Source organism: Bombus terrestris, chromosome 15 (genome assembly GCF_910591885.1).
Source record: "Bombus terrestris chromosome 15, iyBomTerr1.2, whole genome shotgun sequence".
NCBI lineage: Eukaryota > Metazoa > Arthropoda > Insecta > Hymenoptera > Apidae > Bombus > Bombus terrestris.
Window position 1 is genome coordinate 7,754,053 of NC_063283.1, and position 27,314 is coordinate 7,781,366.

A 27,314-nucleotide genomic window follows, 5' to 3' on the forward strand; every position below is an offset into this window, starting at 1 on the left:
ATTGAATAAATGTTTTTTATCTCGGTGTTCAGAATTTATTTTGAACTGGGTCGGTCAGATTAATTAAAATTCTACGTTCTGTGTTCGTAGTTGGCGATTAGTTCGGAATGAGCCGAAGCACATGTTCTCTTCAGATATCATCGAGAAACTTTCGAAGAAACAGATCATTTTTCGTGCTCTCTAATTATTCCGTTACGTTTACTCAAGAGATTACAATCTACACGTCGATTTCTTCGATCCCAAAAACTATGAAAAACAAATTTAGTTAATTATAGCTTTTTCACTTTATCTTTATCCCTTTTTAACTTTTTTACTTTACCATTTTTCTAACCATTCTTACTTACAACTGTTTTACTTAACTTTTTTCTCCTTTTCGCTTTCTCACACCTTTTTTATTCTAACTTCATCACGCTTAACGGCTCATAATAAATACGCAAGCGATTCAATCATCGATCAATCACCATTTACCACTACACTTACCACCGCAAACCAACAAAACCGTGATCACTATTGCAAAGAGAGAAATTTCAAAAGTCACATACGCGATATTCAAACGAGTCGAGGATCGTACAAATTTCATCGTTTTTTCGTCGATACACGCAAGGACGGTGATAGAAGCGGATCATAAGCTCGGGTCGATTGATCGTGTCATCTCCAACGCTTCTTCTCGCTGAAAGTGCGATACTCACAGACCTCTCTCTCTCTCTCTCCCTCCCTCTCTGTTTCCCACCTTATGTATAAAGTGTGTCCTGCGAGCTCTAACGGTCTTCTGCCTTGACCGAGTTGAGCGAGGTCCGTGTCAGATCTCCGTCTTGACTTTGACTCCGTTTTATCGTAAAAGTCATTTCCACGATCGTCGTTCGATCTTTCAATCGTGCCTCAAGATCCATGACAAAAAGGAAACTCTAGAATGGAACATGTAACCTACAAGATTTTGCTCGTTATTGTCGTATCTCGAGATTCACGACATATTGCTCGATCTCTCATCGATTTAGTGCTGACTAACTTTTGTTCCGAATGTCTTTTTGACAGATTGTCGAAAGTATCTGAAAAATCGTGGCGACTTTTATATCGAACGCCCCGTATATTAACCCCTTAACACAGAAAATTTTTCCTCGGCTTATTGTACAAACGACCACGTCTTTTTATAACAAATATAACGTATTATTATACCTATATAATATACTTTCTATAAGATATCGTAGCTTGAATCCATAAAAATCAATGGATAACTCGACCGATTAAGCAGTTAAAGTATCTGATTAATCGCCATGTATATTATAATTACATATATTACGTATATTCGTTATGTACATAAATTAATATAATTACATATATTCGCATACAATTTGGTTTATAAAAGTTTTCAAAAAACGTAACGGGCTCCATAATCGCTTATAATATACGAAGATCGCTTCAGAATGAATGATCGTAGTAGTCAAGAGGTTCTGTCAACACGTGAATTGATGATAAAAAGAAAAGGACGAAATGAAAAATGAGAAAAATGGCACGGTAACACGGTATCGATCGTTTAGTCGAACAGACCATCTGTCTGTTTCTATCGCAGTCTTCGAGGTTTCCTTTTTCCACGATTGGCACCAGCCTCTTGGGCCGCCTCCAACTTACCTCGACGCGCGTGTTCTCGCGATGCTGCACAGTCGTGCCGTTCCTGAATCCTTAATGCGACCTTATCGAGGTCTTCCATGAGGCAAACCGGCTTCACGCCGTACGAGGAAGTGCGGGAAACGGCCACGCGTGAGGTCGAACATCCTCCGGATGTTGTGTCCATACTGCTTTCTATCTTTTATTCTTTTAAGCACGTTGCCGTAATTTCTGTCACTTCTATACTATGATTGTCTTGCTATAGAAAGAAAGCTACTTTGCCAGTAGGTGTCTGGTGGACAGGGAAAAGAGTACACGTCAAATTTTAATCAACAGGTTAGGTACTCCAATGTTTTCTGTATCGCTGTTTTTTTCTTTCTTTTTTTTTTTAACTTATGATTCTATTAGTACAAGTTAATTTCACTTCTTTCCCGCTATTTTAACCGAGATTCCAATATCAAAATCTAACACCTGATATTACATTGCATTTTAGATATATGTTGCAATATTTATATATTTGCTCCTTTGCAAAATAATAATTCTGGCTTTGTACTCTTTTCTGTGTCGAAAAAATATTACTAACACAAGAAATACCTTTGAGGAACGTTTCATTTTCTAGAAATGGTATCACAGACGGAGGCGAAAGAGTTACTTGTACGCGTTTCATCTCGAAGCACATAGTAAATCATGAAAAAGGTCCGATTGCCAACCAGTTCGATGATACCTCAATCGTATGTCTTAACCAAGGTACCGAGAAGCAGTTAAAAGTCAAGACACGTGATTTATATTTGGTTCGCGTCGCAATAACTCCAACGAAGCCGATGGTTGGTCGATTAAGTTTTTGCGGAGGTTCGAGCCGTTGCTATCAGCGAATTGATACTCCCGCTGCTTTTACTTTAGACTACCGTTCACGGGGGAAATCTCTTCTGTGTGTATAAGAAGAGAGCGCGGCAAGAGTAATGGCCATGGTTTGTGAAATGAATTTACATAGCGTATCTAAAAAGAAACGTAATTGATAATATGCTGAGATGCAAAATCGTTTGGTAAACTTGTCAAAAATGTATATTATCGGAAACTTTATTCAATGAAGGATAGAATTTTAATAAAAGCCGAAATTGTCAAGCAATTGAAAGCGGATGGTGAAAGAAAAATTGACTGAAAAATTTCAAGATATCTTCTTTTCTCTATCGTAAAACGCATTTTCCCTAAACATAGCTGGGAATTAAACAAAATACCGATATGTTTCGCAACGTATGTTGAAACAGATTAAACGGTTCGAAGTTTCGTAGTTTCAACTGGTCAAAACACGACCTGCCCAAATTTCACATTTCGCCGGCAACATACATATACACGCACGTGTGTATATAGCTGTTTATTCTCCATAGGTAGTACAATGTGTAGCATAGGTGGTAGCTTCGTTCTATCGACCGAGCACAGCAGCTCGTCCCGTGACCTGACCTCGTCTGAACCCTCCATTCCGCTCTGCCTCGCTCTCTAACACAATCACCTAGTCCCTCTCCCTCTCCTCCGCCCTTCTGTCTGCGTTTCTCTCTCTCTCTCTCTCTCTCTCTCTCTCAATTCGTCTCTGTCTGACTTCACCCTAGCAATCTCCTTCTCCTCCTCCTCTCTTCAACGGTGGTAGTTTCTTCTACCCTGCACAGTCACCATCTCCGCCACCTCTCTTTGCTCCTCCGCCACCGTTCTCCAACCGTACAAGAACCCTACCCGCCACTTTCTACACAATATTAGCGGCCAAACTGGAGCAACGCCCGAAACTCAAGCTCACACCCGTCCGACATCCGGTATATTTTGTCGATGAGCCTTAAAGAAGAAACATTCAGCGATGAACGAAGCTATCAGAAGAAACTAAGCTTTTCTGTAGAATTTCTGTAGAAACTGTTAAACATAGGATTCTTTATTTAATTTCATCGTAAAACAACACACATTTCTGCACTATATCCTTGCCTATTACGTGCACTTCAATTTCTCGTAAACGTATAAAGATCCGTCATGATCACGGTGCTAATGGCTAAAATAAATTTGCGAGCTATACTGGTCATCGCTGATCCCATTTAACCGATCCTCGCCAATCGTACCGGTGTACGCTATAATTTAGAACAAGTTGGAAGTTAGAAGTTGAACACATCCTCCGTGGCCCGCAACCCCTTCACATTCGCTCTATTTGCACACTTTCGAGTCTCTGTGTCGATACCTTTCGTGCGTATCCTCAATCGAGCCGAACGACGAGCGTAAAAGGAGAAACGGAAACGCCGTGCTTCCTGCTGGTTTCCGACTGGTCGAACGTTAACAAAAATTTCTCTGCCTCCCCCTCGTGCAATTACGCGGATTGTTAGCAACTGTTTGCGATTTCGTACATTCTTTTAGCTTTTTCGCGTTGCTTTTACTTTTGATTCGACCGTATTCCATTTTGAGATTGGTTGTTGGTGGATTTATCATTGTTAGAGGAAGTGTGCTGGTCTAAAGTAAACGCGTTTCGAAAGTTAAAACCGGACGATGGAAATTTCGAAAGCCGAGGACGAGGTTTGTGTGTTCACGGTCGTGTGAAATATATATTATCTTAACTTTGCCCCGACTTCCGCTGGGACATTATCGCTACGTTCTCCGTACGTGAGACATTTTCAATGATGAAACAAAATGTGTGACTTTATGATTAGACCACGTATGTATGTGATTCGACCTGTAATGAATGTACGATACGTCGAAAGAACCAATAAAGAAAAATTAGACGTAATTTGAAATCGCACCTTTCTATGCCGTGTCTAACGCAAACACAAAATTTCTCTTCTTTTCGCAACGAACCAGAACCTAGGACCCCGATAATTAAACTTTCGGTCCCCATTCGAGTCTCTCCATCGACCTGTTCGTTCCGCAGATGGAAATTTCCAAGGATTCGTTTCCCCTTGGTCCTCGAGGGGACGTCGTATAAAATCTAGGGTGTCCGTTACATATATTCACGATTTTATACAAACTCGTCAAGCAAGGAAAGGGACGAAAGAAAAAAAAAAAGAAAGAAAAAAAGCAAACGAGAAGTCAGATTGGGGAAAGACGAGAACAACGAACGATGAATATAAAAGGTATTGGTTAAGATTATCTTTCTTTGTAAAATCTTGCGTAATCTCATGAAAAGTCGTAATTCAATCTGTAAAGAATATTTACGCATTGAGAATTGAAGATAATTGAAACAAAATCCCGTCGAAAGGTAACGTTTGTTCTTCTTCTTTTGTTCGGTCAAAACATCGCTTGTTGACCAAAAATTTACGATCAGTCAAGTCGAACTTTCTCCGTTTTCCATTTCACGTATTCTTCGAGTAAAACCTCTCTCTCTCTCTCTCTCTCTCTTGCTCTCTTTTTCTCTGATTTCTTCCTTTTCTCGTTTCTTTCTTCCTTTTCGATTGGTGCGTCTCTCTCCGGATTGGCTCGAGCTGCACCCTCTCTTTCTCGAGCAGCTTATTTGCGAGCGATGCCAGAATCTGAATTCATACGGGCCATTCGAGCATTATTATGCATTGTTACTGCTCGGAGCGACACGAAGGAGTCTGTGCTTTCAATGCATCCGGAGACCGTAGGCCTCGTATATAACGTGGACCGCCATGAGTGTCACGACAGGGATGAACAATGAGCCTTTACCATGCGGCTCTCCGCAATCCTCGCCCTCCCGTTGCGCCGCGAAAAACTTTCTAGGCTGTTTTCGCGATAAATTCCAAATACGACGGTCCATGTAGTGAGTTAATCCTATGAGAGTTTGTTGATAATAATTCCTCTGACTTTTGTTTTATTTGATGTTTTGGAACGTTCGTGTGTTAAAATAGGCGTGTCGAATAAATAGGAAGATTTATTAGGTTGTATCAAATTGTTTATTTTTGCAATTTTTAACTGTTTTATTGTGAAATGAACTTGAGCGTTAAACCGTGGATTTGAGACTAGATCGAACTTTTGTACGTCTTCAGTTTCTAGGATATTCAGGACGTGATTTCAGACTTGAAATTAGATGACATCAAATTTTGTATTTCTGTATTTGTAGAATAATTATTAATTCTGAATTTTTTATCGTTTTTATTACTACACTTTTGGGATTGAGCGTTTAGTTTACGTTGAATGTATATACCGAGGACTGAACTTTAAATGAACTGAATTTTGTATATCAAACACTTTCAGCATCTATGTGTTAATTTTATTCGACTGAGATAAGTATAGACAATTATGTCCCAAGATTTTGCCGACCTCCTACCATGCCATCAAATCCAAACATGTAAGACTAATTCATTCCTTCAATATCCATGACACAAATTGCACGCAGCATATAACTCGTTATTTCACGATTCTTTAGATCACCGCGAGAAACTCGTTACCATTTAGGTACCCGTAAAATTTCCAGCAAGTGCAAGCACTGCCAAGATCCAGATCTTTTATAATCGTTTGGTATAAAAGCAAACAAGTAAGTCAAGACGTACTCAAAATCCGAAGCCGTAAAGAAAGCTACGGCCGCACAGAAAAACAACAAAGTCGTAATTCTCTGGCACGTTTCCTCGTGTTCATTCCATCCACGTTCGTTTAATTCCACCAGCCTCGTATTTTCATTTGCAGCGCATAAAGTCGTCGTTGGCCTGAGGCTATCTTCCAACGAATGGTGTTAATTTAATTATCCGTCCAGCAGCTGTCGTACCATTAAAATCGAAACAGGGGATAAAAAAAGATTAAGGAAAGAGATGAACGAGAGAGAAGAAGATAGGAAAATTGGATGATCCTTAACGATCGAAATTTCGCTCGAAGGTCCCGAGAATCGATGAAAATCGCACGTCGTTAATCTCTCGTCGTATATAAAATATACCGAAATGCTCGTGTGGATGATAATGTAAATTAACGTTGCAAAGAAAGAGAAAAATAAGACGAGAAGAAGGGGAACCAGTGGAGCGCTATGCACCAGTTTTTATGGCGGACAGAGAAACAGCTGGACCGTACAGGCGAAAGCCCATTCCATCTCGAAACCGAAATCCCTCCACCTCGACTTTTCTTAAACACTTCTTTCTTCCAACGAAAGACCTCTCTGGGTAGTCAACAAATTTTTCCGAAAGTGTTTTGACTCGTTCGAAACTAACAACACGTTCTATGTATCTTGGAAAATAATTGATGCTCTATAATTAATAATAGCTATATCAATCATACGATATTCGGTATTTATCACTGAATGGAAAATAAGTTAAAGTTTTTTTTTATATTTATTTATTGAAATTCACAATTTGTCCAATTTGGACATTTGGTAGAATTTTTTAACAGTAATATTAACATGTTGATGGCTACCCCCAGCGAGGTACCATCCTCGCGTTTGCTAGGTTATATCCTTTATGAGGTCTGTTTATGAGGGTGCTTCCTTTTTAGCCTTCTGTCCATGTTTATGGTTTTGAACGTTTCCGCAGCTAGCCGGTTTGGGTGTGTTGCCAATCTTGATTTGTATTTTTCTGACTATCTGCTAATTTCTTCCTTGACCGTTGGTATTCCCAGGTCCCTCCGTATGTCATCATTTCTAACATACCATGGTGCATTTATTATTGTTCTAAGGATTTTAGTTTGTATGATCTCTATCTTGTTTATATGGCTCATTGCTGCTGTCCCCCATAGTGGTATTCCGTACGTCCAGATTGGTTTTATGATCGTTTTATATATTTTTAATTTATTTTCTATGCTTAATTTGGATTTTCGGCTTGTTAGCCAATGCATTTGTCTCCTTGTTTTCTGTACTTTTTCTATTATTGATTTAGTGTGTAGTTTCCATGTGAGTTGTGTATCTAAATGGAGTCCTAGGTATTTGACCTGTTTTGTTTGTGTTAAAGTTAAAATACAAATTGCAGTGGCTTCTTAGGTTGTCTTATAATTCGATCTTATCTTTAATGAATTAAATAAAGTATCGCTGAATATTTTAGCTCAGTTTTAATCTATTTAGTTTTTGAATGTTTAATAGGGATCGACTCTGAAGAAGAGGGCACAATGAACTTTCTTTTAAATTTAATATTATTAATTTTGTTCAATTTAGATGTAACACAATATTTATAATAAAATACGAGATAGCTTTAATATTATAACAGTAATAGATAGATAAAGTATTTTCTTTTCCATCATTTTATAATATAATAATACGTCGATGACGCATTACAATGTTGGTGATAGAAGATCGATACAGCCATGAAACTCTTCCGAAACCCGTCGCCCGTGGGCTTACAGAATCAGTCTATTAGAAATCGGCCAAATAAACGCATTTGGAAGCGAAGAGCAACGATCACTCGGTCGCTACCGTACTGACGTAACTGCGAATTAATTCAGTTCAAGCAACAGGCTCGTGCCAGCGTTGCCATAAGAAAGTTAAGTGACCTGTATCAAGTACCTTTTCTCTCCACGAAACGCCTCGAAAAATTGGTCCAAATATTTTCGTATCGACACTTTGATCAATTAAGGTAATTTTAATTTTATTATATGCGACTATCCCTTGGTTTATAGCGTCAAATATAATCGCGATATTTAAGTTATTAATATGATACAACATAATCTCTAAAATTAGTTTGAAATTTTATTCGTAATTACTTTCAACACGAAGAAAGAACGTATAAAAATATATAATATCCTATTTATTTACAAATTTCTTTTCGTGTGATAAGGTCGCATCGAGCCAAGGATAATCGTTTGAACCGCTAGAACCCCTTTAGGATTATTCACGGAGAGCAAATAACGATTAAAGGGAATGAAAGAAGAGCTTGCTTTGGTCGGTTTGAACTGGTCAAGAGACGCAATTGGTCGAAAGGAACAGACGGCACTCACGGGACAAGAAAGTATCTCTTTTACGACGGCAGCTGCCAGCACTCACGATTTCTCGAAGCAGACGTATATATCGTTTGAATTTAGCGTCGGTCCTAGCAGCCGTTTACTAACTCGAAAGATCCTTTGGGAAGTCGTGTCTCGTAAGAATTCTTCAACGAAATTTTAACAGGCATTTCCTCGTTGTGCCAGGGATAGGAATAAATTCTTGGACGACTTAAAAGTTCCGTGCAACTTTCGTGAAATTAGCGCGAGATTCTGGGACAATTAAGCAGCCTCGCTTTTCCTCGCTTTTAACACGTTTCAGTGAACTTGGTGTTACCAGTTGCCGTTGTTGTTACTTTTCAAGGCTGATTAAAATTCTTTGCTAAGCATTATGCGTACCTTGTTATCAAAGAAAGTAACGGTTCTTTCGTAAAAGGTAATCTAATCTCTTTTAAAGTTTGAGATATTATTACGGATGTTTGCAGATGCATATTACTAATATAATATTATGACGTTTTTATCAGATTATTTTAAACGAACAGAAAGAATCAAGGAATATCGGTAAAAGTAGAATCTGAAAAATCCATAGATTACGTTCTGATTATAAATTTCACAGCAACCTGTGACGATTGATTTTGGGATTTTTACCTTGACCAAGAATAATTTTAACCTGTTACATAAATCCTACGACCACACATGCCGATACTTCGTTCAATTTTTTGTTATCCAACCTACGATATAGTCAAACATAAATTATCTGACGAATTACATGTACCTCGCAGTGATCCAATAAGATACGCGTATAATAAAATTTCAATCGAATAACAAAGAAGCATTTACATAATTGTTAGAAAGGCGACCGATTTATCGACAAGTTGCGCACAGAGCAGAACACCGTTCGCCATGGTGGTTCATTTTTCACTATGATTCCCCGTAGGCAGGAAATATCGTCACGACATGCAACGACAGACGCCAAGGAAGCGCCGACATGCAAAAGAAAAGCAAAAAAGAATGGAAAGTATAATAGAGTTTACATGGCACTCCTCGCGTGCTCTGGGGCGAATGAGACTCAGGGACGTTTTTTTAAAGGGGTCAAGGGGATCCCACGTCCCGGGGCCGTCTTTATTAACGTTGACCTCTCTTTCTTTCTCTCTAATTCGAAATTGAAATTTTCAAAATTTCTTACAAAAATGTATCTCCGCTTATCCTAATGCGCAGACTTAAATTTCCATTGAGAGCAATCGTTTATTCTTCTCATTTTCATTGTACGTTTACTGTTCTCTAATTCGTTCGTTGATAAGGGGTTATGCATTGTAGTTTGAATAGAACGAATCACAAGAGCAAAGATCCGTTTCAGAGATGGCCGACGCTCTGAGAAAGCTATTCGAGGCGTGACACTAATTTATGGACACGTTAGCAGCACGCGTATCAGCCAACGAGATCCGTGCAACCTTAAACTTGCATCCGTGCGTATGATTGCATAAAACTGCTGACTTTGCCGTAGTCACGAATGCGGTTAATGGAATATCATTGGTGACGTAGTAACACGTAGATACTGGCCTTTCCTGTTATAAATGTCAATTAAGTAGTCAATTTATACGAGGAGTTTTCGAACGTAAAATCTTACTTGTCGATTAACAATGTATTGTATGTATAATATGATGCTGTAAGGGGATGAAGTTAGATCAGATTAGAGTCGCAATTACGAAAGAAAAGGGATATACGAAAAATATTTTTATTGTATACCTTGAAGATATTGAAGTAAACGTAAAGATTCGTCTGACGAGGGAATTTTTTTTTTCTTTAATTGCATGGCGATCTCCGTGTTACATTAGTTCACGAATACGGTATTCTCTTCACAATGTCACGACCGTCGTGCGTGATTCCGGCACGACGTCACGGTCCCATTGACACCAACCACAACCACCTTAAACACCCATAAAACATTTTCGTGACCTCTTTTTCGTGTAATTCGACGAACAGAGGCTTGTTCTCCATTTCCGGTGACATGAAAGCACCAATACACTCGGCACGCTCGAAAAAACCTTTCACACGTTCCGCCGATATATTGTGTGTACCGGTGAATTCGTAAACGATACCGCGGGTTTCATTACTGATTTGAATGCTCCCGGTATACGTGGAATCGAGAGCGGCATGAATAATTCCGTTCTATTATTCTGCCATCTCGTAGTTCTACCGAAAATGCGTAAAAACTAGATAAATTACAATATTCTCCGCTTAATGGACACAATGTTATAAAAGAGGAAGTTTAAACATTCACGAGAAATTTAAACGCGCTGCGATACATAGAGTGTGCTCGTCATAATATTTGGAATATGAAACAAATCTGTGGTTATATCTACAAACATCCATAATCACCGATTCTTCTTTCCGATCGTAAAAATACAATAGTTTTCGCACAAAGCGTATTAAACAGAACACGTGTTTATTTTTTGTAAAACCAATTTATTTGCCTGTACAACGATTTACGAATAGAGTGTAGTGGGTGGAACGATTCTCAACGCCCACATTGGATACGTTTTATTAAATTTGCTTTTTTACGGCTTTTTACGGTATAATCTATACATAGCAGTACGTTCCAGAAACGGAAATATATTTTACACAATGGCCATACACGTGACTTTAATTGGAGGGAGAAATAATTGCCTCCACCTATGAAAGTGTGCAAGTGTTCCTACAAAACGCGTACGTTCCTGAATGCGGTTACATCAATGAGCGTAGCTTCTTAATGCTATTACTGTAATTTATGACCGCGCTATATCGTTTCCTCCTAGTGTATATACATACACATGCATTACCAGAGAATGGAAATATCGGAAGCATCATCGGTATTATTTTTGCGTGGCTGAATAAAGAACGTGACTCGGAAGAAGACGGTCGGGAGAAGAGTGTGTGAACTAGCTGAGGAAACCTTTCGAGAATACGTTACGTATGAGAACATAGTTCATATAATTTCGTAGCAGCATGCCAGAAAACTTGCATTGGCGAAGAGGAGCTTCCTGTAGGAGGGAGCCTTGGGGTACCCGGCGGTGAACCATCGTTCTAGCGCGACACGAGGTCGCGAAAAGACACGAGCATCACCGAAGCTCAGTCGAACGCGACCGAGACGTAACGAAAGCGTACGAGGCCGCAGCCATAGGGGTGGGGACTCGCGGACGCTCAGTAGCTAAGCTCAGTCGAGCCAGCGCCGTGATCGGAGTTGGAATAGTGACTGGCGAACTGTGTTCCGAGCAGGCGTATCCGCTCTCGGCGTTCTAGTCGCTCCTGTAATCACGCGTACACGAAATTAATTCGGTTCGGCTGACAAAACCGAGGTCGAATATTCGAATCAGTCGTCTCGTCTCTCGTTCGATCGTTTCTTTGGCTCCCGCCGTGTACTCCTCCTACACTTCTCTGTCTTTCTCCGTCGTACACACTCGATTCACCGACAGTTTAGTTGTCGCTGCTCGTTAACCGCCGTGAATGACTGTCGCGAAGGCCTTTTTTTTACGGAGCCGCCACAGACATGGCAGTGAAAATGCGGTAGTGACAGTGGTACACTAGAGACAGGGATAAGAAGGGAATCCCTGACTGCGTTTTGTAGGCGCGAGGACGCCACGAGTTTACTCGAGAAAATCGAAGTGAACGAAATTACGGGGAGAGGCTCCTTGAAGCCCAGGGCCAGAAGTTATGACGAGCTCGTGTGTTCGAGGACGAGGAATTTACGCGCATGTGTCCAGTGGGATTTAGTGTCGGCGATAAACCATTCTTTCCAGATCTGGATACCTTGCTCTCGACACCTACGGGACCTGGATTATCTCATGTCAGGATGGCGCTGGCGCGGTACGTACTTTCCACTCTCAACACTCCGAACCTCGTCGTCATCGCGTTTAGGGTGGGTCTTTGCTCGGATGTATTTGTTTTTCCTCTTTCTCGTACCTCGTTCAATGTTATTGAGTATTTTTATTGATCCGATACCACGGTTCGACGTAGTCAAGCGTTATCGGACCTCGTTATTTCGGGTTATTCATGGCTTATCTCGATAATATTATGCGTAATCGTATCATCGTGATAGGTCAAACACGTTGTGGTGGTCACCGGTGACCGGCATTTGTTTTTTCTCGCCATGGCTCTGATGGTCACAGACCACTGACGTTACTAAATTTTTCCCAACGATTGAAATAATAGATCGGTACCAATGAAATGTCGATCTTCTCGATAAAACGTTAACTGTCACATGATTCGTTTTTCTTCTTAGCGAACTAATCTATGTATTGACAAATTGTCTATGTAGAACAGATGACACTTCTAACCTCCAAATGCAAAATATCAGAAAATCCACGAATCCTCTTGACGTTCATAACAAACCATAATAAGATTTTAATATCTTTATTAAAAGTCTTCTTGACATCGTATATACAAAATTTATACTAAATTTCCTTTTTTTTTTTTTTTAATGTGATTGACAATTAACGTTCAAACGAAATTTAGTAGGTGACACGTCAAATTCACACTTTGGGAAGACATTTCATATGCGCTAACCTAATAAGATAATCTTTTTTCAGATAATTCTTAAGGATTTAATCGGTAATTAAATAATAATCGTTAAATTAAACGCTAATTATTATACATCTGTAGGAAATTGCATTCTATTTTTACAATAGTACGATAGAACTCGTTTACACATTTACACGAGAAATGCGTTTTTCGCGAATGTATACCGGTGTCCCTTTGTTTTGAAGTATTCTGCTGCAGATGCCGGTATCTGCTACATAGAGTGCGCGCTGGTCAACGACCTATTCCTACCATATAACTATAGTCAACAGATTTAACAGATTTATATACGCTCACGGGTATATTTACATAGCTGTCGTATGTGTTCTTTCTCGACGTGATGCGTACACGATACCGGGAGTCGTTATTAGTTTGAAAGTTCTTGGTCAAGTCGGTTGCATGGCGAAGCAAAGACGTCAAGGTTAGTACACCTTTTTACGTTAAGTCGACCTTCCGAGTACGATGCGGGCTTCGTCACGGTTCGACAATCTGCCTTTATACTGAAACGTTTGACCGTGAATATGAGTCAATTTAATTCAAACATAGAAACATAAACAATCATATCTTCCGGTCAGTTATTTTCTTTCTCTCTTTCTCTTTCTTTGTGTTCAGAAAATTCTTCGATCGACAATCGGTGCCACTACACACGCTGCCTAACGTATACATATAAATATATAGTTACGTACAAACAAGCGTATAGGTTAAGATAATCTATGTTTGTTGTATCGACTGAAGACTTCATTTTAAAAGTATATTGGTACATTTGTAACGAATATTACCTCTACAAGGTTGTAAAAATGCTTTCAGAAGAAAGTTATGAATTTTTGTAGATTATTTTGTAACGGATCATAATCACGAATATGTATATCGGCGAATAAAAGAAAGTTCAAGATTGATACACTGTGAATTTTGGTCTTAAAAAGATAATAAAATTTGCGGGCGGATATTCAAAATGAAACTTCAAACAAGTTAGTGGATAGATATACTTAACAGATCCATTAAATATCGGATAAAAACGTAACAAAATTAACATTGAGTTTATATCTTTTTACAGGTAGAAACACAGTTTTAAGAGGAAATTTCAACTTTTCCACGCATCGGGAAAAGGAAAGTTTTATTTGTTGTATCGTCAGTTTTGTTTTATATTACAATATAAAATTATAATTATAAACGATCTTATCTTGAATTTTTGTTTTAATATTATGGAAAATCTGAAACAGGGGTCGAGTTTATAATTATTCACGGCACTGTATATTATGTTTACATAGTGATCGCTCTTATTATTATCTTATTAAATATAAATCCGTTATTAAAATTATTCCAGCTTTTTATATCTTTTATTTTATAAACTTTCTTTTGTCCGCCACTGCATATTACTTTCTCTGTTCAAACCTTTTATCAGCGCGATAGAATACGCAGCGTGGTAGTAAACAGCCTTCGTAGCACATACTTATGCTCGCGTACGATCGAATCGTGACAGAACTGGCAATGAAGCTTTCTACCAAACCCGTGGTCGTGCTCGTATGCCATCGCCAACACAACAACATCGCCTTGTGCTCTAAACCATCAGCGGTTAGAATGTATTTCTTTGTGGCTGCTTTATCGAACGTTGGTTTATCTCGCGGACGCAACGTTGAAGGCCTCTATTGTAATATTTCGTTCGATTCGGTTTAATAAAGGTGGGGGAGAATAGTGTCGGGGCAAATGAAACATTTAGTAATTGAATGTAGCGAATTAAACAATGGTAGGGTATCGTACGAGCCGACAAATGGGCGTACCACTAGTAGTTTCACCGACAGACCTCCTCTTGATGAAGACTATTACTCATTACACTTCCTGCCCGGCAGAACGCTATCGACCAAAGTGATGAATCACGAGGCTATAAGCAGATCTTCGACTTTATAATTACAATTTAATGAATGCGGCTACGATGATCGTGTGGAACTTCACCTGCTGCTAACCTTGACATTGTACAACTAAACTTTAGCGCGAACTTACATTTCCAACCAGTCAGTTTTTTATGGTTAGACCTGCTCAGTGTTTGATGGATTAAAAGTACATGTTGCGTTTTAACTTATTAGCGGGTTACAAGCGTACACGTGATTGCACATGCATCAATGCATTTAAATATACATTTGCTTAAGTTGTCATTATAATATTGTTTACCACGTTGGATAGTGGTGGATGAAGTTGTTGGAATTAACTTCCTATATTCGTTGGAATTTGTATTCGACGACGAGCAGTTTCTAGTTTTTGTGTAAGGTAGTCTATCGATAATAAATGTATCATGAACGTAAAGATGTAGAATGTTTAATTATTCAGATGGTTTTTCTTTGGCATTTAAATGACGATACGCTGTTAAGGAACTCTGCGCTACTATTTTCGGAATACTCCTTTTTCCCTGGTGTATCGATAAACATTTAGAAACTTCGTGTATTTTTCAGCTTCTTTATTCCTTCGTCCCGACAAATTCTTAAAAAATTCGCGATCTTACTGTTCCTTAACGGTCGATAAATGCTTGAAAATATATCACCTGTTTTCATGTTCTTCTTTTTTGTTTAGGCGCGAATCAATGAAGATATATATTGTTTGAGTGACTTTTCATATTTTAGACTGATACTGTTTTCTTTCTTACTTTTTTCTTTTTTTTTTTTTGACCGTATTTTCATTCTTTTTTAAGCATTGATTTACCTCGACCCTTTCTCTGACAAAATCGAAACCAAGGTAGTTCGCAATAAAGCCACTAAAAGTACATAGAAAGTTCACGCTATCATAACTTCTCCGAAATTATCTGGCTCGAGTTCACACGTGAAAGTTTCACATTTGAACAGAATTTCGAATATAAAATCACTCCGTTGGTCTTTCTTATCAAAACGGTTACGATTTATATTACGTGAACCACGAATAAATCTTGATTTTTTTTTTTTAAATACATCGTATTAATTTACACTATGTGAAATATGCAGTATTTAATCTGACTTAATTTCGTCTACGAATAATCTGACTCCTTTCTGCGTAGATATATGTAATAGGGCCCAAGCGATTAACCAATCGCGTAAAATCGTCTAATTGGCAAGAGAAGCGTTTCTCCCGAGGACACTCGCTGCGCGAAAGGTAATTTCAAATCATTAACATAACTCAAAGCGAATCGACTGTCGTTCCACGATCAATCAGTGTCTGGTGAAATTACGTTAAACGCTTTACGATGAGAATTGATCGACTCCTGGGTAGTGGCAGTTCCTCACCTAGGACAGATGTCGGTCGATGCAATTCTCTTTCTACGATATTGCGTTAATCCCATGAGAAACATCTATCGAACCACGGGAAACGTATTGGCTGTAGATTACCTACAATTAATCCTCTGATTTTACCGCAATTTATCTCCTTGAAAGGGAATAATTAATTTCAACTACTACTGTAATATTTGATGATTTATTTGACTTTTGGTAAAATTTCCGCGGTGGCATTTGGTATAATTTTCGCGATTCGTTGCTTTACTCGATCTACCATTTCATAATAAAAGGAATTAGCGCAAGAAATCGATCAGCATCGAACTTTAAACTCGCGTGTAACGGGCGTCATCTAAGTCATAGAAAAACCAAACTGATTAGAATTAATTGTTTTGTTTTCGAAAAACTTAAAGAAAATTAATCAATTTGGCTGGAGTAACCTCGCGGCTTCCGCATATATTTTCGAATTTGTTTTACAACGTTATCGCAATGCTAATACAATGTCAAAGTGTTTCGTTGCGACGCGCATAATTCGTTCATAAAAGGTTTTCGTATCAACATTTCAGACACTTTAGCGAGTCATTGGACGTTAATTTCCATCTGTTGGAAACACGGTGAAGCGATACAGGTTCGGCGATAAATTCGAGGACATTGACGACGTGTTCGGTAGCGTAAAAGTTTTTAGCATAACGTGCTCGCTGATTGTCACGTTAGATGAATCGGAAAAGCTCTTCGACCTTGCGTTACGGCGTTATCGCGTTTGCGTCATAATATTTTCTCGTCAGTGGCACACTGAAAAAGGCAGAAATCGCTTTGAATGCTCTTTGTCCCCTTCGTGTACACACAGCTGTTTCATTATCGTTGTCTGACGACATCTAAAATATTCTTGCCCTTGTATACGCTTGCATACGTATACACTCATAAGTATGTATCTGAACACTTTGATCGATTCGTATAATACGAAGTAATAGAAGATGAGTCTTATTAAAGTGCAAAAGTTCTTGGCGAACAGGTATTTTCTTATAGAATCCGAAGAATACAAAATGAAATTATCTAGTAACTCATTATGTTTGGAACATAAATCCTATCTGCCACACATCATTTTATGAATAATTTACACTGTGACTAAGAGACGACATTTCGTAACTGTAATACGCACTTCTTTTTTTTTTTGTTTATCGACCATCGTATCTGCGATTGATACTAAATTGAAACATCATTGGAAAATCATACGAAGGTTATATTTCCCAAGTACAAATCGTTCATCGTGCATTTTCCATAGGTATTTTATAATACAAACGAATATTCAATTGTAAAGTATATACTAAAATGCATTAAATATTATAATTAAAAGAGATACACAAGGAACGGTTGAAACACAGTATATTATACATATTGATGAAGGTCTGCAAATTAGATAAACATTAATCTTATGTATCATTTCTTACAGTCCCTTTTTCTCTTTCAATTCAAACAGATGATAACCAAAATAAATTGTACTAATATAATATAAATAAGTATCAATTGTATTTATACAATTACAGAGGAGAATGTTTGTGAAGATCGTCAATGATTTTGAATTATTAAATATATTGTCTGCGATCTTTTCTTGATTGTTGATTCTAGTCGCTCTTCCGTTTTTCTCCGAGGAAAGTCTGGAAATATCCTAGCTCCAAGGCAATGAATTACCCCGAAATAGAACGTTGTTTCTTTGAAATCGTATCGATCTTCCGCGTCCTCGTCACCTTCTTAACACCGTCGACGCCGCGTAAATTTAAGATCTCCCCGTGGAAACTTTAGAAATTTCATCGTCGTGCTAATCTCCATCGATTAATCATACGAAAATATCGCTCTCTTACACATCTTATCTTTGTTTCGTGTTAGTTTAATGCGAGCAGATTTGAAATAATCGTTTCATTTTCAGAGTACTGCGAAAAATATGGTAAAAGGGCAATATGTGAACAATATTGTTACTCACGTTTGTCTCATCCTCCCTATATTTTTATCCATTTTTCTAACTTTCTATCAGCAAGCGTCTATTTAATGATATTTCTCCTTTGTCCGACATTGTTTGTAATCAAGCTTCGATAAGTAGATAAGTAAAATACTGACGCGTATTTGTATTAGGAAAACGCGGAAGATCGGTTACCAAAAATTGCGCAATTTACCTTCAAACCTAAATTCGTGTTATGTTATCTCTGAAAAAAGTGCTGTAACGTGTTGCGCAACAAACGTGCTTATCATCGTCAATATTTCTGATCCGGGGGCTTGACATTTCTGACACCAGGAACACAGGAAGCTGGGAAAAAGAAATATATAATTGTCGTAGCATTTGCAATGAGAATTTCTAATAACTTTTACATATATCGTTTGGAAAGTGCGAAAATTACATTTGCGATGTTATCGTTTCATGAAAAATCATACTTTGTTTTCTGAATCGGTCGTGCGTACTGGTCGAAAGATATCGTGACGGTGACAAATTATAATAATTCGACTAACAAGTCTGCTCGAAGTACGTAATTGCCCGGCGATTATTTTTAAACGATTGCCCACCGTAGTCTTGGTAATTTGAACGTGTTTGAAAATCATAAAAGGCCGACACCGAGTGTTTCAAAATATTTACTCGTGCTTTTAATGTCGTGGTAATATTTTTTACTGATTTTTATGTGATAATTATCGAAATTCGTTTTTTTTTATTATTCACTCATTTAGATATTTTATTGAATCGTTTAATAATGTTATCCCTTTACTATTAATTCCTTAATTTAGCGTCAATTTTTCTAGATATGTTTGCTTTCCTATGGAAAAACCAAGTCCTTGAGTACAACGTTACACGTCGTCGGTAATTCTCCTTTCTCCCAATGTGTATACGAACACAAAGCGAAAGAACCTTCGATCGATCATCGTATCGTGGACATTGGTGCTCCGAAGCATTCTTACTGTCCTTTGCCTTCCCGTATAACAATTTGTATACATTTCAGCGAGGCTCGCTGCGTGGAACGGTTGAGTAAACTTGGTTAGCGCTCTCTAATTTTACGTGCTCGTACGTGGAGGACGGAATAATTGTCATTGGTGTAGGAAGGAACGATTGACATTAATTCAATGACGAAAGGAATGGAATTGAATTGAATTGAATTGGAAATAAAGTACTTTTTGTCGTTCTCTTGCTATTCTTGTTTATGTACACACTCTTCGTGCTTCTTTTAATCTTTTATTATTTTTATTGGCATTGATCTCGTTACTGAAGTAGAAGAATTCCATAACAAGTAATAAAATGTAGAAAATTACTATTTTTTTTTTTTTTTAATAATAAGGAATGCTTTTAAACGTTTTTCTAAAAAACATTCATCCCTGTTATTTGTTTCTTTTCTTTTTTTTTAATTTGATTAATACGATATCCCGATATTAATGCGATGTTTATAACTTTGTAAGATTTGATTTCTTGAAGAATCGATTTCCTTATTTTTAAATGTCCATCCTTTACGCATGTGTTGTTCGATAAATTTATAAATAAAAGATCTGCCAGTTGATTAAGCAATCTCGTTATAGAATTTTCTGTACTTCGGTACTTTGGGAATTTCCTTTTACTCCCAGAAGTAAAATTACCATTTGCAAATTCTATTAAATAATCGAACACGGTAATACAAATAGGACACGTTAACAGTCATTGAAACGTTCGTTGGTAATACATTTTTATCGACAACTCCATCGCAACTTCGAAACCATTTATCATTATCCCTGGTAATTCCACTCACTTAGCCTCTCTGATAGCACTATTTTTCAAAGCCCACAGACAGCCGCTCGTACCTCAACCTTCGAAAATCTACCAGGAATATCTCAGCGTTTCTAATTCACCCACTTTTTCCGAAACATTTTTCTTCTATCCAATCCTCATCAATCTTCACTGTTTCTTAGCTTCGTGTATTAACGTACATTTACCCAAGTCAGTAATTAATCTTTATTTATTTTTCCGTTCGATATCGTTTACGTAACTCGGAGTTGCTGGTATTTTTCGCTTGTTAATTCTGATCTGTTTTATAAATAAATATATCAGACTCTTGTATTATAATTGGAATATACAATATGAATGCAATTAAATTTATTTTTAAAATGTATCAAACTCCCGTTGCTTTTTTTACAATCGCATTGAAACAACTTGAGTAAAGCTATTAGTTCGTTATTGGCGTGTTTGAGTATCAGTTTCCTTCAATTTTCATTAGTGCATAGATTTTCTATATCTCGAAAGCAGTCACGAAAAATTTAATCTGCCGTTATTTCAAAGGCAATAAATATTCGTATCCCATATACCTGACCCTTTTAATCCTCATTTCATTTTCCTTCTTAAATCATCAAACGTATATTACACATAACTGTAATGTCCAAGTAAAGAGAACAAAAGCATCGCTTTCAGTTAACCCTCGTAAAATCTGACAAGGTTTCTATGTACCGTTCAGAAATATCTTGGAAAATGTGCACGTTTGAAGACATTTATTAAAATGAACACACTTTTCTTAAAAATTCAGCAGAAACAGTTTCTACTATAAACTCGTTTTATAGAAATAAGGCGTGATGATATGTGTTAAAATGAAAATTGTATTGAGAATATCTACAATGAAAAGATATTTCGCTTCTGAATTACTAGAACAACTGATAATCGAGTCCATACGAAACCAATATTAGTTTATAACTTACGTCGTACTAAACTCATCGGTCGACAAAATATTAACCCTGTTACGGTTCTCGAATGTTGTATGCCTCTATCTCGCTTTATTATCATCGAGAAATAATAGCACTTTGAATATTTAAAGAGTCTCTTGAGCATAAAATTCAAGTGCGTAACTAACGAACAGCGATAACGTTATAGCAATATACCTGTACGAATTGCAAGTACAATATATTTCTCCCCGGGAACCGTAATAGATCGAGATATACTGTGCGCAATAACATTTAATTTCTGGAAAATATTACATTGCATTTGCGCACATTTTTCTATTATCTGGATCATTTGCATCCTTGAAAATTTATTAGCCTACGAAATTTGCCTTATCTTAATAATTCTAAAAAATTCAATAACCGACAATCACCGTGGCAATCGAACGTGTTGAAGTTGTTCGATCTTTCCAAACATGCCGCTGCAGCTATCATAAACGAAGCTCTGTATACCACCTTGCATCACCCCATCTACTCCAAGAGAATCTTTCTCCCGGAAGTCCACAGCGGACCCTCGTTTCTAGTCTCGTACCGTGATAGTCTTGTCGGAAAAACACTTTCAACGCTATTATTATATCGCGACGGAGAGAGTCGAGGCCAATCGATGTCCGGTGCGCGATGAAATAAAGCCGTGCACAAAGGCGGACGCGTCAGGGCGGCGGCGGCGGCGGCGGCGGCGGCGGTGGCGGCAGTGGAGGCAGTGGATCGCTTGCTGAAGGTGGAGGGGGAACGGAAGGAAGGAAGGTTGTCCCTCGCTAGCGGCAACCTTCAGCTTCAAGGGTACAGGGCCGTAACCGACGTCCCCTTTGCTTTTTCGCCCTCTTCACTCTTTCCCTTCGTTGGCCTACCGAGCCTGTTTCGTGGAATGCAAAAGCTCGAAAAACGGTCTCACGTCTTCCACGAATTCTTCTTCCTCTATCTTCCGAAGGATGTTACGTTTCTCTGTCTAGATTTCTGTCTTACTTTGACTAATAATGATTTGAAAAGGTTTAAAAAGGTTCCTCGAGTTTCTCGGGTTTGATCCAGTCTATAGATTTCTCATTTGTTTGCTTCTGTTTCTTTGGATTTTTGAGCAAGTAGAAGTTGGACACAAGTTGTGGACTAAATTCGTTAGGCAGATAACACTCTGTGTTACTCTGATTATGTTATTTTTCATTAACACTTGTGACGATTTGTAGCGTGTCTTTCGTATCACAAGTATCCAAATTACAGCGAACGTTATTATTAATGTCTAAGTTTCATTTCTCTGGTTATTCATAAATGTATATTTGTTGTATAATTTTTTGAGTGATTTATTGTATAATTTTTTGAATGACTCATTGTATAATCTTTTGAATGATTCACTTACACAAAGTGCAGGTATGACCCCTCTCTTTTCCTTTAGAATCTTTTGTCTTATGTTCACTCATAATGTTCTGTGAAGCTTCCTGAAAGTTCGAATAGTCAGGAGCACCCCACTATTTTTCCAATTTCCCTTCCCATTTTTCCTTGCCGTTAAGGTAAAGTGCAGGTAAAAAGGGTCGATTGAAGGAAGCGATAGACGACGTGTCAGTTTGTAGCGGACTACCAAATGATTTGTTTCGTTTGTTGCTTGACGTGTTGCTTTAACCAAATGGATTACGATATAAGGTTAGTACGAATATTTTCTCGGGTTTGAAATTCGCAGTATTATACGAAGTTTCAAGTGGTTGTTTTCCTTGCGAGAAAGGAATGAATGTAGAAGAATGTCCGAAGGTCTTGAAGCTGTTTTTGTAGAGATGTTTTGCGTGATGGTGGTCGTGTTAATGGTAGAAGGAAAATGGAGTAGATTAACAAGACATCGTTAGTAAGCACATGAACTATAGGTCATTGTCTTTGATAAGGTTAGAAGAATGATGTGAGGTTATACGTTAAAAAATTAATGGATTCGTATTACTCAGGAAAAACGGAGAAAAAAGATTTCCGCTTCTTGAAATTTATTTATTCACCAATCGGTAATTATATCTTCCAGCAACTATAAATTAGTTTACGTAGCAGATTAATTTATTTAAAAATTAAAGATTAATCCTAGCTTTTCTTAATACGTAATAAAATTGTATCTTACCAATTCTCCGACCTTCTGCCCTCGATATTTTTATCTACTCGATACGTATATACCTCTTACAGCATCTATGAAATATAAAATAAGAATACCATTAAATATTAAAGAAGACCATGAATAAAAGAAAACTTTTTTCAGGAGCTTCAATATTTTATTAGAAACTTTTCGTCGAATACTTTTAACATAGAAGTTCACAAATTTTCTTTCAGAAGAAAAAGTCTATTACCTTCGTCGTTTCTTCGCTTCTTTCCTTCTTTTTCCAGCGTATACAGGATTCAAAGGTTCGTTCGAAAATCTTACAATAGCATTTTCGTGGAAAGATTTTCTTTGTAAACGGCAACCGTATTTTCGTACACTCTCTCCCTCCTGTTTCTTTCTTTTTGCTCGGCGTATACGTAGTACGATACCCAATGTCAATAGACCCTCACCACTTCTCACTTCTTTCTCGAACGAAACGTTAAGGGTGGCCAACACGTGGGTGTGTCTGCGTCTGAAATGGTTTGTTGACGATGGTCGGTTCTCTCCGAGGAATTCCTGGCTCTGTTTACTTGATCGAGGATCGAATGTGGATGAGTTTCGTGAAAACGGAGAAATGTCGATAGTATTTATATCAATTTATAGGAAGTTTGAGGGTGCCAGAATAGACAGAATATTCGCAATATGTAGAAAGAAATTATTTGATGGACGAAACATATTTCTACTTAGATTCCATATTTCCTTTTTTCTTTTTTTAACTGTATGAATAATAATACGAGTCTGCGTTATTATCGGTACATCGTTTCCTAACTATCGATTTTATCATCAAAAAAGCGGAAGAAGAAAGTTTGTACGGTCGTTTCGAAATTCCTTCGAATCGATTCTCTTCAGTATACTCTCGATCGAGAAGTTACAGCCAAGGGCTAAAGCATCTAAGTCGAGCTTCCTCGCTCGGCGTAAAGTTTCGCCCTTGTTCTCCAATTAACCCGAATTGCACTCCGGCCTGGGAGCCGGACAAAAGCTCCTGCACAGTGGTTCACAACTTGAAACAGTGATTCCAGTATTATCGATCACGTAGCAAATTACGCGATTAACCTTTGATTAGGGTCGGTCAGTCATAACCCTGCTATTCCTGTTTTTAGGAATACGATTAAGGAAATGGAAACCAGATAGAAATTTGTTAGTCTAATTAAGTGCTTTCCTTTGGACATTTTCGATATATCCATAAAAAAAACTGATTATGTCACGAATACTATTTTCCATATTTACCTTGAAATCTAGCATTATTTATGTGAGCTTGTTGTAGTGATTGAATTTATGGATGTAAATCATTTTTGCTTCTTAAGAATCGTATATTAATCGCGTACTTGCGTAACGTGACGTAGAAACAGAGCAAAAATGGATTCGTACCGTCACTTTAGCTTACGAGGTACTCGTGTAACATCATAATTACCTAATTACCTAAAGAAAAGAACGACAAGTATTTACCAAAGACTTAGTAAACTCCTCTAATAGACAGTCTCACGTCGTCATTGTCCAAATGGTCGACAAATTCTATACCCTTGAGGATGATGGTGTTACGCGTTCTAGCAGTGAAATAGATCCCCTTTGTGTGGCTCCTGTGGCCTGTCGAAGTTCGTAGGCATTTTCTCGAAAGGCAGCCGGAGAGAAGAGATTTCTTTTATACCTGGGGGAGCGGAGAACTTAACTCGCCAGGACTGCCGTTGGTCGGTTGGTCGTCCTTCTAGGGCCATAGGGCTTCTTTTCTCCTGTTGGTTCTGGCGTGTTATATCCTGCCAAGGGCAGGGAAGCTCCCTGGACCCCGACTTGTTTCCAACAGAGGCCACTGGCCCCGCTACGTGGGATATACCGGACGACCTTGGGCCTCATGGCCAATTTGCGAGGTCCATTCCCTCCAGATGGGCCCTTACGGCCGGCTTATTAGCCACCAAGTCACTCGACTGCTCCTCCGGTCCACGGAATCCTCCATGAGCGTCGCGGTTTTCGGCGAGAACAACCTCCTTTTTGCTTCTCGTGTTTCCAGCCGCCTCACCAGCAATTCTGTGGTTTACCGGGCATCGGTGGAAATTTCAAGGGACGCGTGTCATGAATAATGAATGAACGTCTGGAGTTTGTGAATAGAGAGCGAAATTAAAGTGAAATTTTGGGTGTCTGTGGTGATTCCCCCGGTAGATCCTTGCTACGATAGAACTAGTAAACATTTAGAATCGTGAAACAGAGGTTTCTGGTTTCTCGAATTTTAAGTGCCTTCGGAATGATCTGTGTGGTAGCTCAGGTCAGTGAAAATTTAGAGTCGAAGAATAGGAAATAGTAGTTGAGTTTGTGACAAGGTTCACGGATATGAATAATGTGAATCGGAGTTTAAGTTTTCTGTCACGTTTTCAAAGTACATTTGATTAACTCTATCCATTTTGAACGTCCCGTTGTTCGGTTCTTTAAACTCGAAATCATGAATAATTGTTTGCAATCTATCCGAGTTACCCTGTCAACTCGTTTTACGTCATGAAAATGTTATTAACACTAACAAAAGTTCGACCTCCCGAGTGCTTCAACCTTTAACCTTTACATTTGCATATACCGTACGACCATTGCGATTGCTCATGATTTTTTCGGATGTTCGCAGCGATTCATGGCAATTTTTAATGAAATCGTTAATTCCTAACTATTCTCGGTCATTCTTGACATCTTTCTGCGATCCTTGGTTATTCGCGATGAATTGTGATAACTGTCGGTTCCATCAAAATGATAAATCCTCCCGCGTCGTGTTATCCTCAAGTGTCGGATGATATTACGCGACAAGTATCAAATCACCGTATCCAAGAAGGTTAAAAGCTAAACGTTTACAGTTTAAAGTGAAGTATCTAAATCTACTTACAAAAGCAATATTATCATTTTGTCGTTCATTCTTGTTTATTCGACAAAAGTTTCGTCTTTCTTTGGATTCCTAGCCGTCGTAGCAAACGTGACACGATACGTGTTAAACGTAATCATCGTTTAACAATTTCTTCACACGTACATCGTGATATAAAGAAATATGCATGTGAAAAGAAAAGAAAATAATGATAGAATCGAATAATCGAAGGCATAGGACGTGAATCGAGTCACGTTCGCGCGGCGTACCATTGAAACGTCGTAAATAGCGAGCGAATATAGCGAAGAGAACGATGCACGACTCATCCTGGAATTCTTTGAAAGTCCACCCGGCAGTTCTGTCATTACGGAAACGCAGCCCGAGTACCTAATTGCGGTGAACAGATACAGAAGCACTGGCTGACTTGGAAATATCACGTGCGCCGTGCACTTGTACGTTTGACGGTAATTTAAGTCTCCTTACCGATCATTAGTCGTTGTTAACTCAGTTCCAGTACGTGTTAGCCACCTTGATTTTAACTACACAAAAAAGTGTTATCTTGATGCTTTCCGATCATTTTTCTTCGTTAATCCTTTTTATTTAGTTCTTAAAGCAGAAATGAAAGCTTTGGTTCGAGTAACCTTTTATTTTCGGCATGATTTACTGATCGTGAGGTGTTTCGTTTAATCTTTACCATAATATCTACTATTTAATACGTTTAATAAAGCAGTGGATATTCGATTAATAGTCAGTGAGTGTGTTACTGACGAACAATTTAAAATATTCGTGCGTGTGTGAGAACATCGTTTTATTCCAACAGAATGAGGATTAGAATTGCGAAGTAGATTATTTCTACGATATACAGATGGAAGAAAATCCGTTTAATTTCTTAATCGTTTATTCGGTAGTTTGGAAAGTGATCAATTTACGTGTTACGAGATTCTTTTACTTTTGATAGCAGCCAATCTTTGTAACACAGATTCCTCATGAAATTTGGTATTTACGTATAATGGGAAATTTATGGAGCGACTATTTTTATGGAATAACGAGACTATTCTCACAAAATAGGAGATTTATTAATACCATGGATATCTGTAATGGGAATCCTGTGCGTGGAATAGATAATGTTCTCTCGGAGTAGTAAATAGATTAAAATCTTTAGTAACAATATTATGAAACTAGCTGTTCTCATAATCGAGACAATGGAAAATTTGTTCGTATTAACGTCTTATAGATTCATTTCTTTCGGCATGCCTTGGTATTTTAATCGAAATGTAACTGAATGTAATTTATTCGGTAATAGTTCGATGGGATGCGATTTGTTGCGATGACACTCTCCGATATCCGTGGAATTTAAATGCCAGTTAAATAATTGAGAAGATGACGCACGAAATGGCAGAAAAGGGGAAATAAGAAAGAACGAAAAAAATAAGAAAAACAGGGATGAAAACACGATTTAAATTTAACTCGCGCAATGCAA

General features: G+C 38.1%; 2 protein-coding genes across 6 annotated transcripts in view; both read left to right on the forward strand.

Moving 5' to 3' along the window:
* LOC100647246 (origin recognition complex subunit 2) overlaps positions 1 to 27,314 on the forward strand; it is a 113,106-nt gene that overhangs the window by 76,454 nt on the left and 9,338 nt on the right. The window contains exon 12 of one of the 5 annotated variants that reach the window (XM_048412421.1): positions 15,986 to 16,004. The exons of the other annotated variants lie outside the window; for them this stretch is intronic. The gene's annotated coding sequence lies outside the window, so the exon portion shown is untranslated. Of the gene's footprint in view, positions 1 to 15,985; positions 16,005 to 27,314 lie in introns of those variants that run through there. 5 annotated transcript variants of the gene reach the window in all.
* Positions 11,600 to 27,314, forward strand: part of LOC100642386 (speckle-type POZ protein) — a 44,209-nt gene continuing 28,494 nt past the window's right edge. Inside the window, exon 1 of the mRNA XM_003401346.4 lies at positions 11,600 to 12,255. Within this exon, the coding sequence (XP_003401394.1) occupies positions 12,143 to 12,255 (113 nt within the window). The 5' untranslated portion in view covers positions 11,600 to 12,142. The remainder of the gene's footprint in view (positions 12,256 to 27,314) is intronic.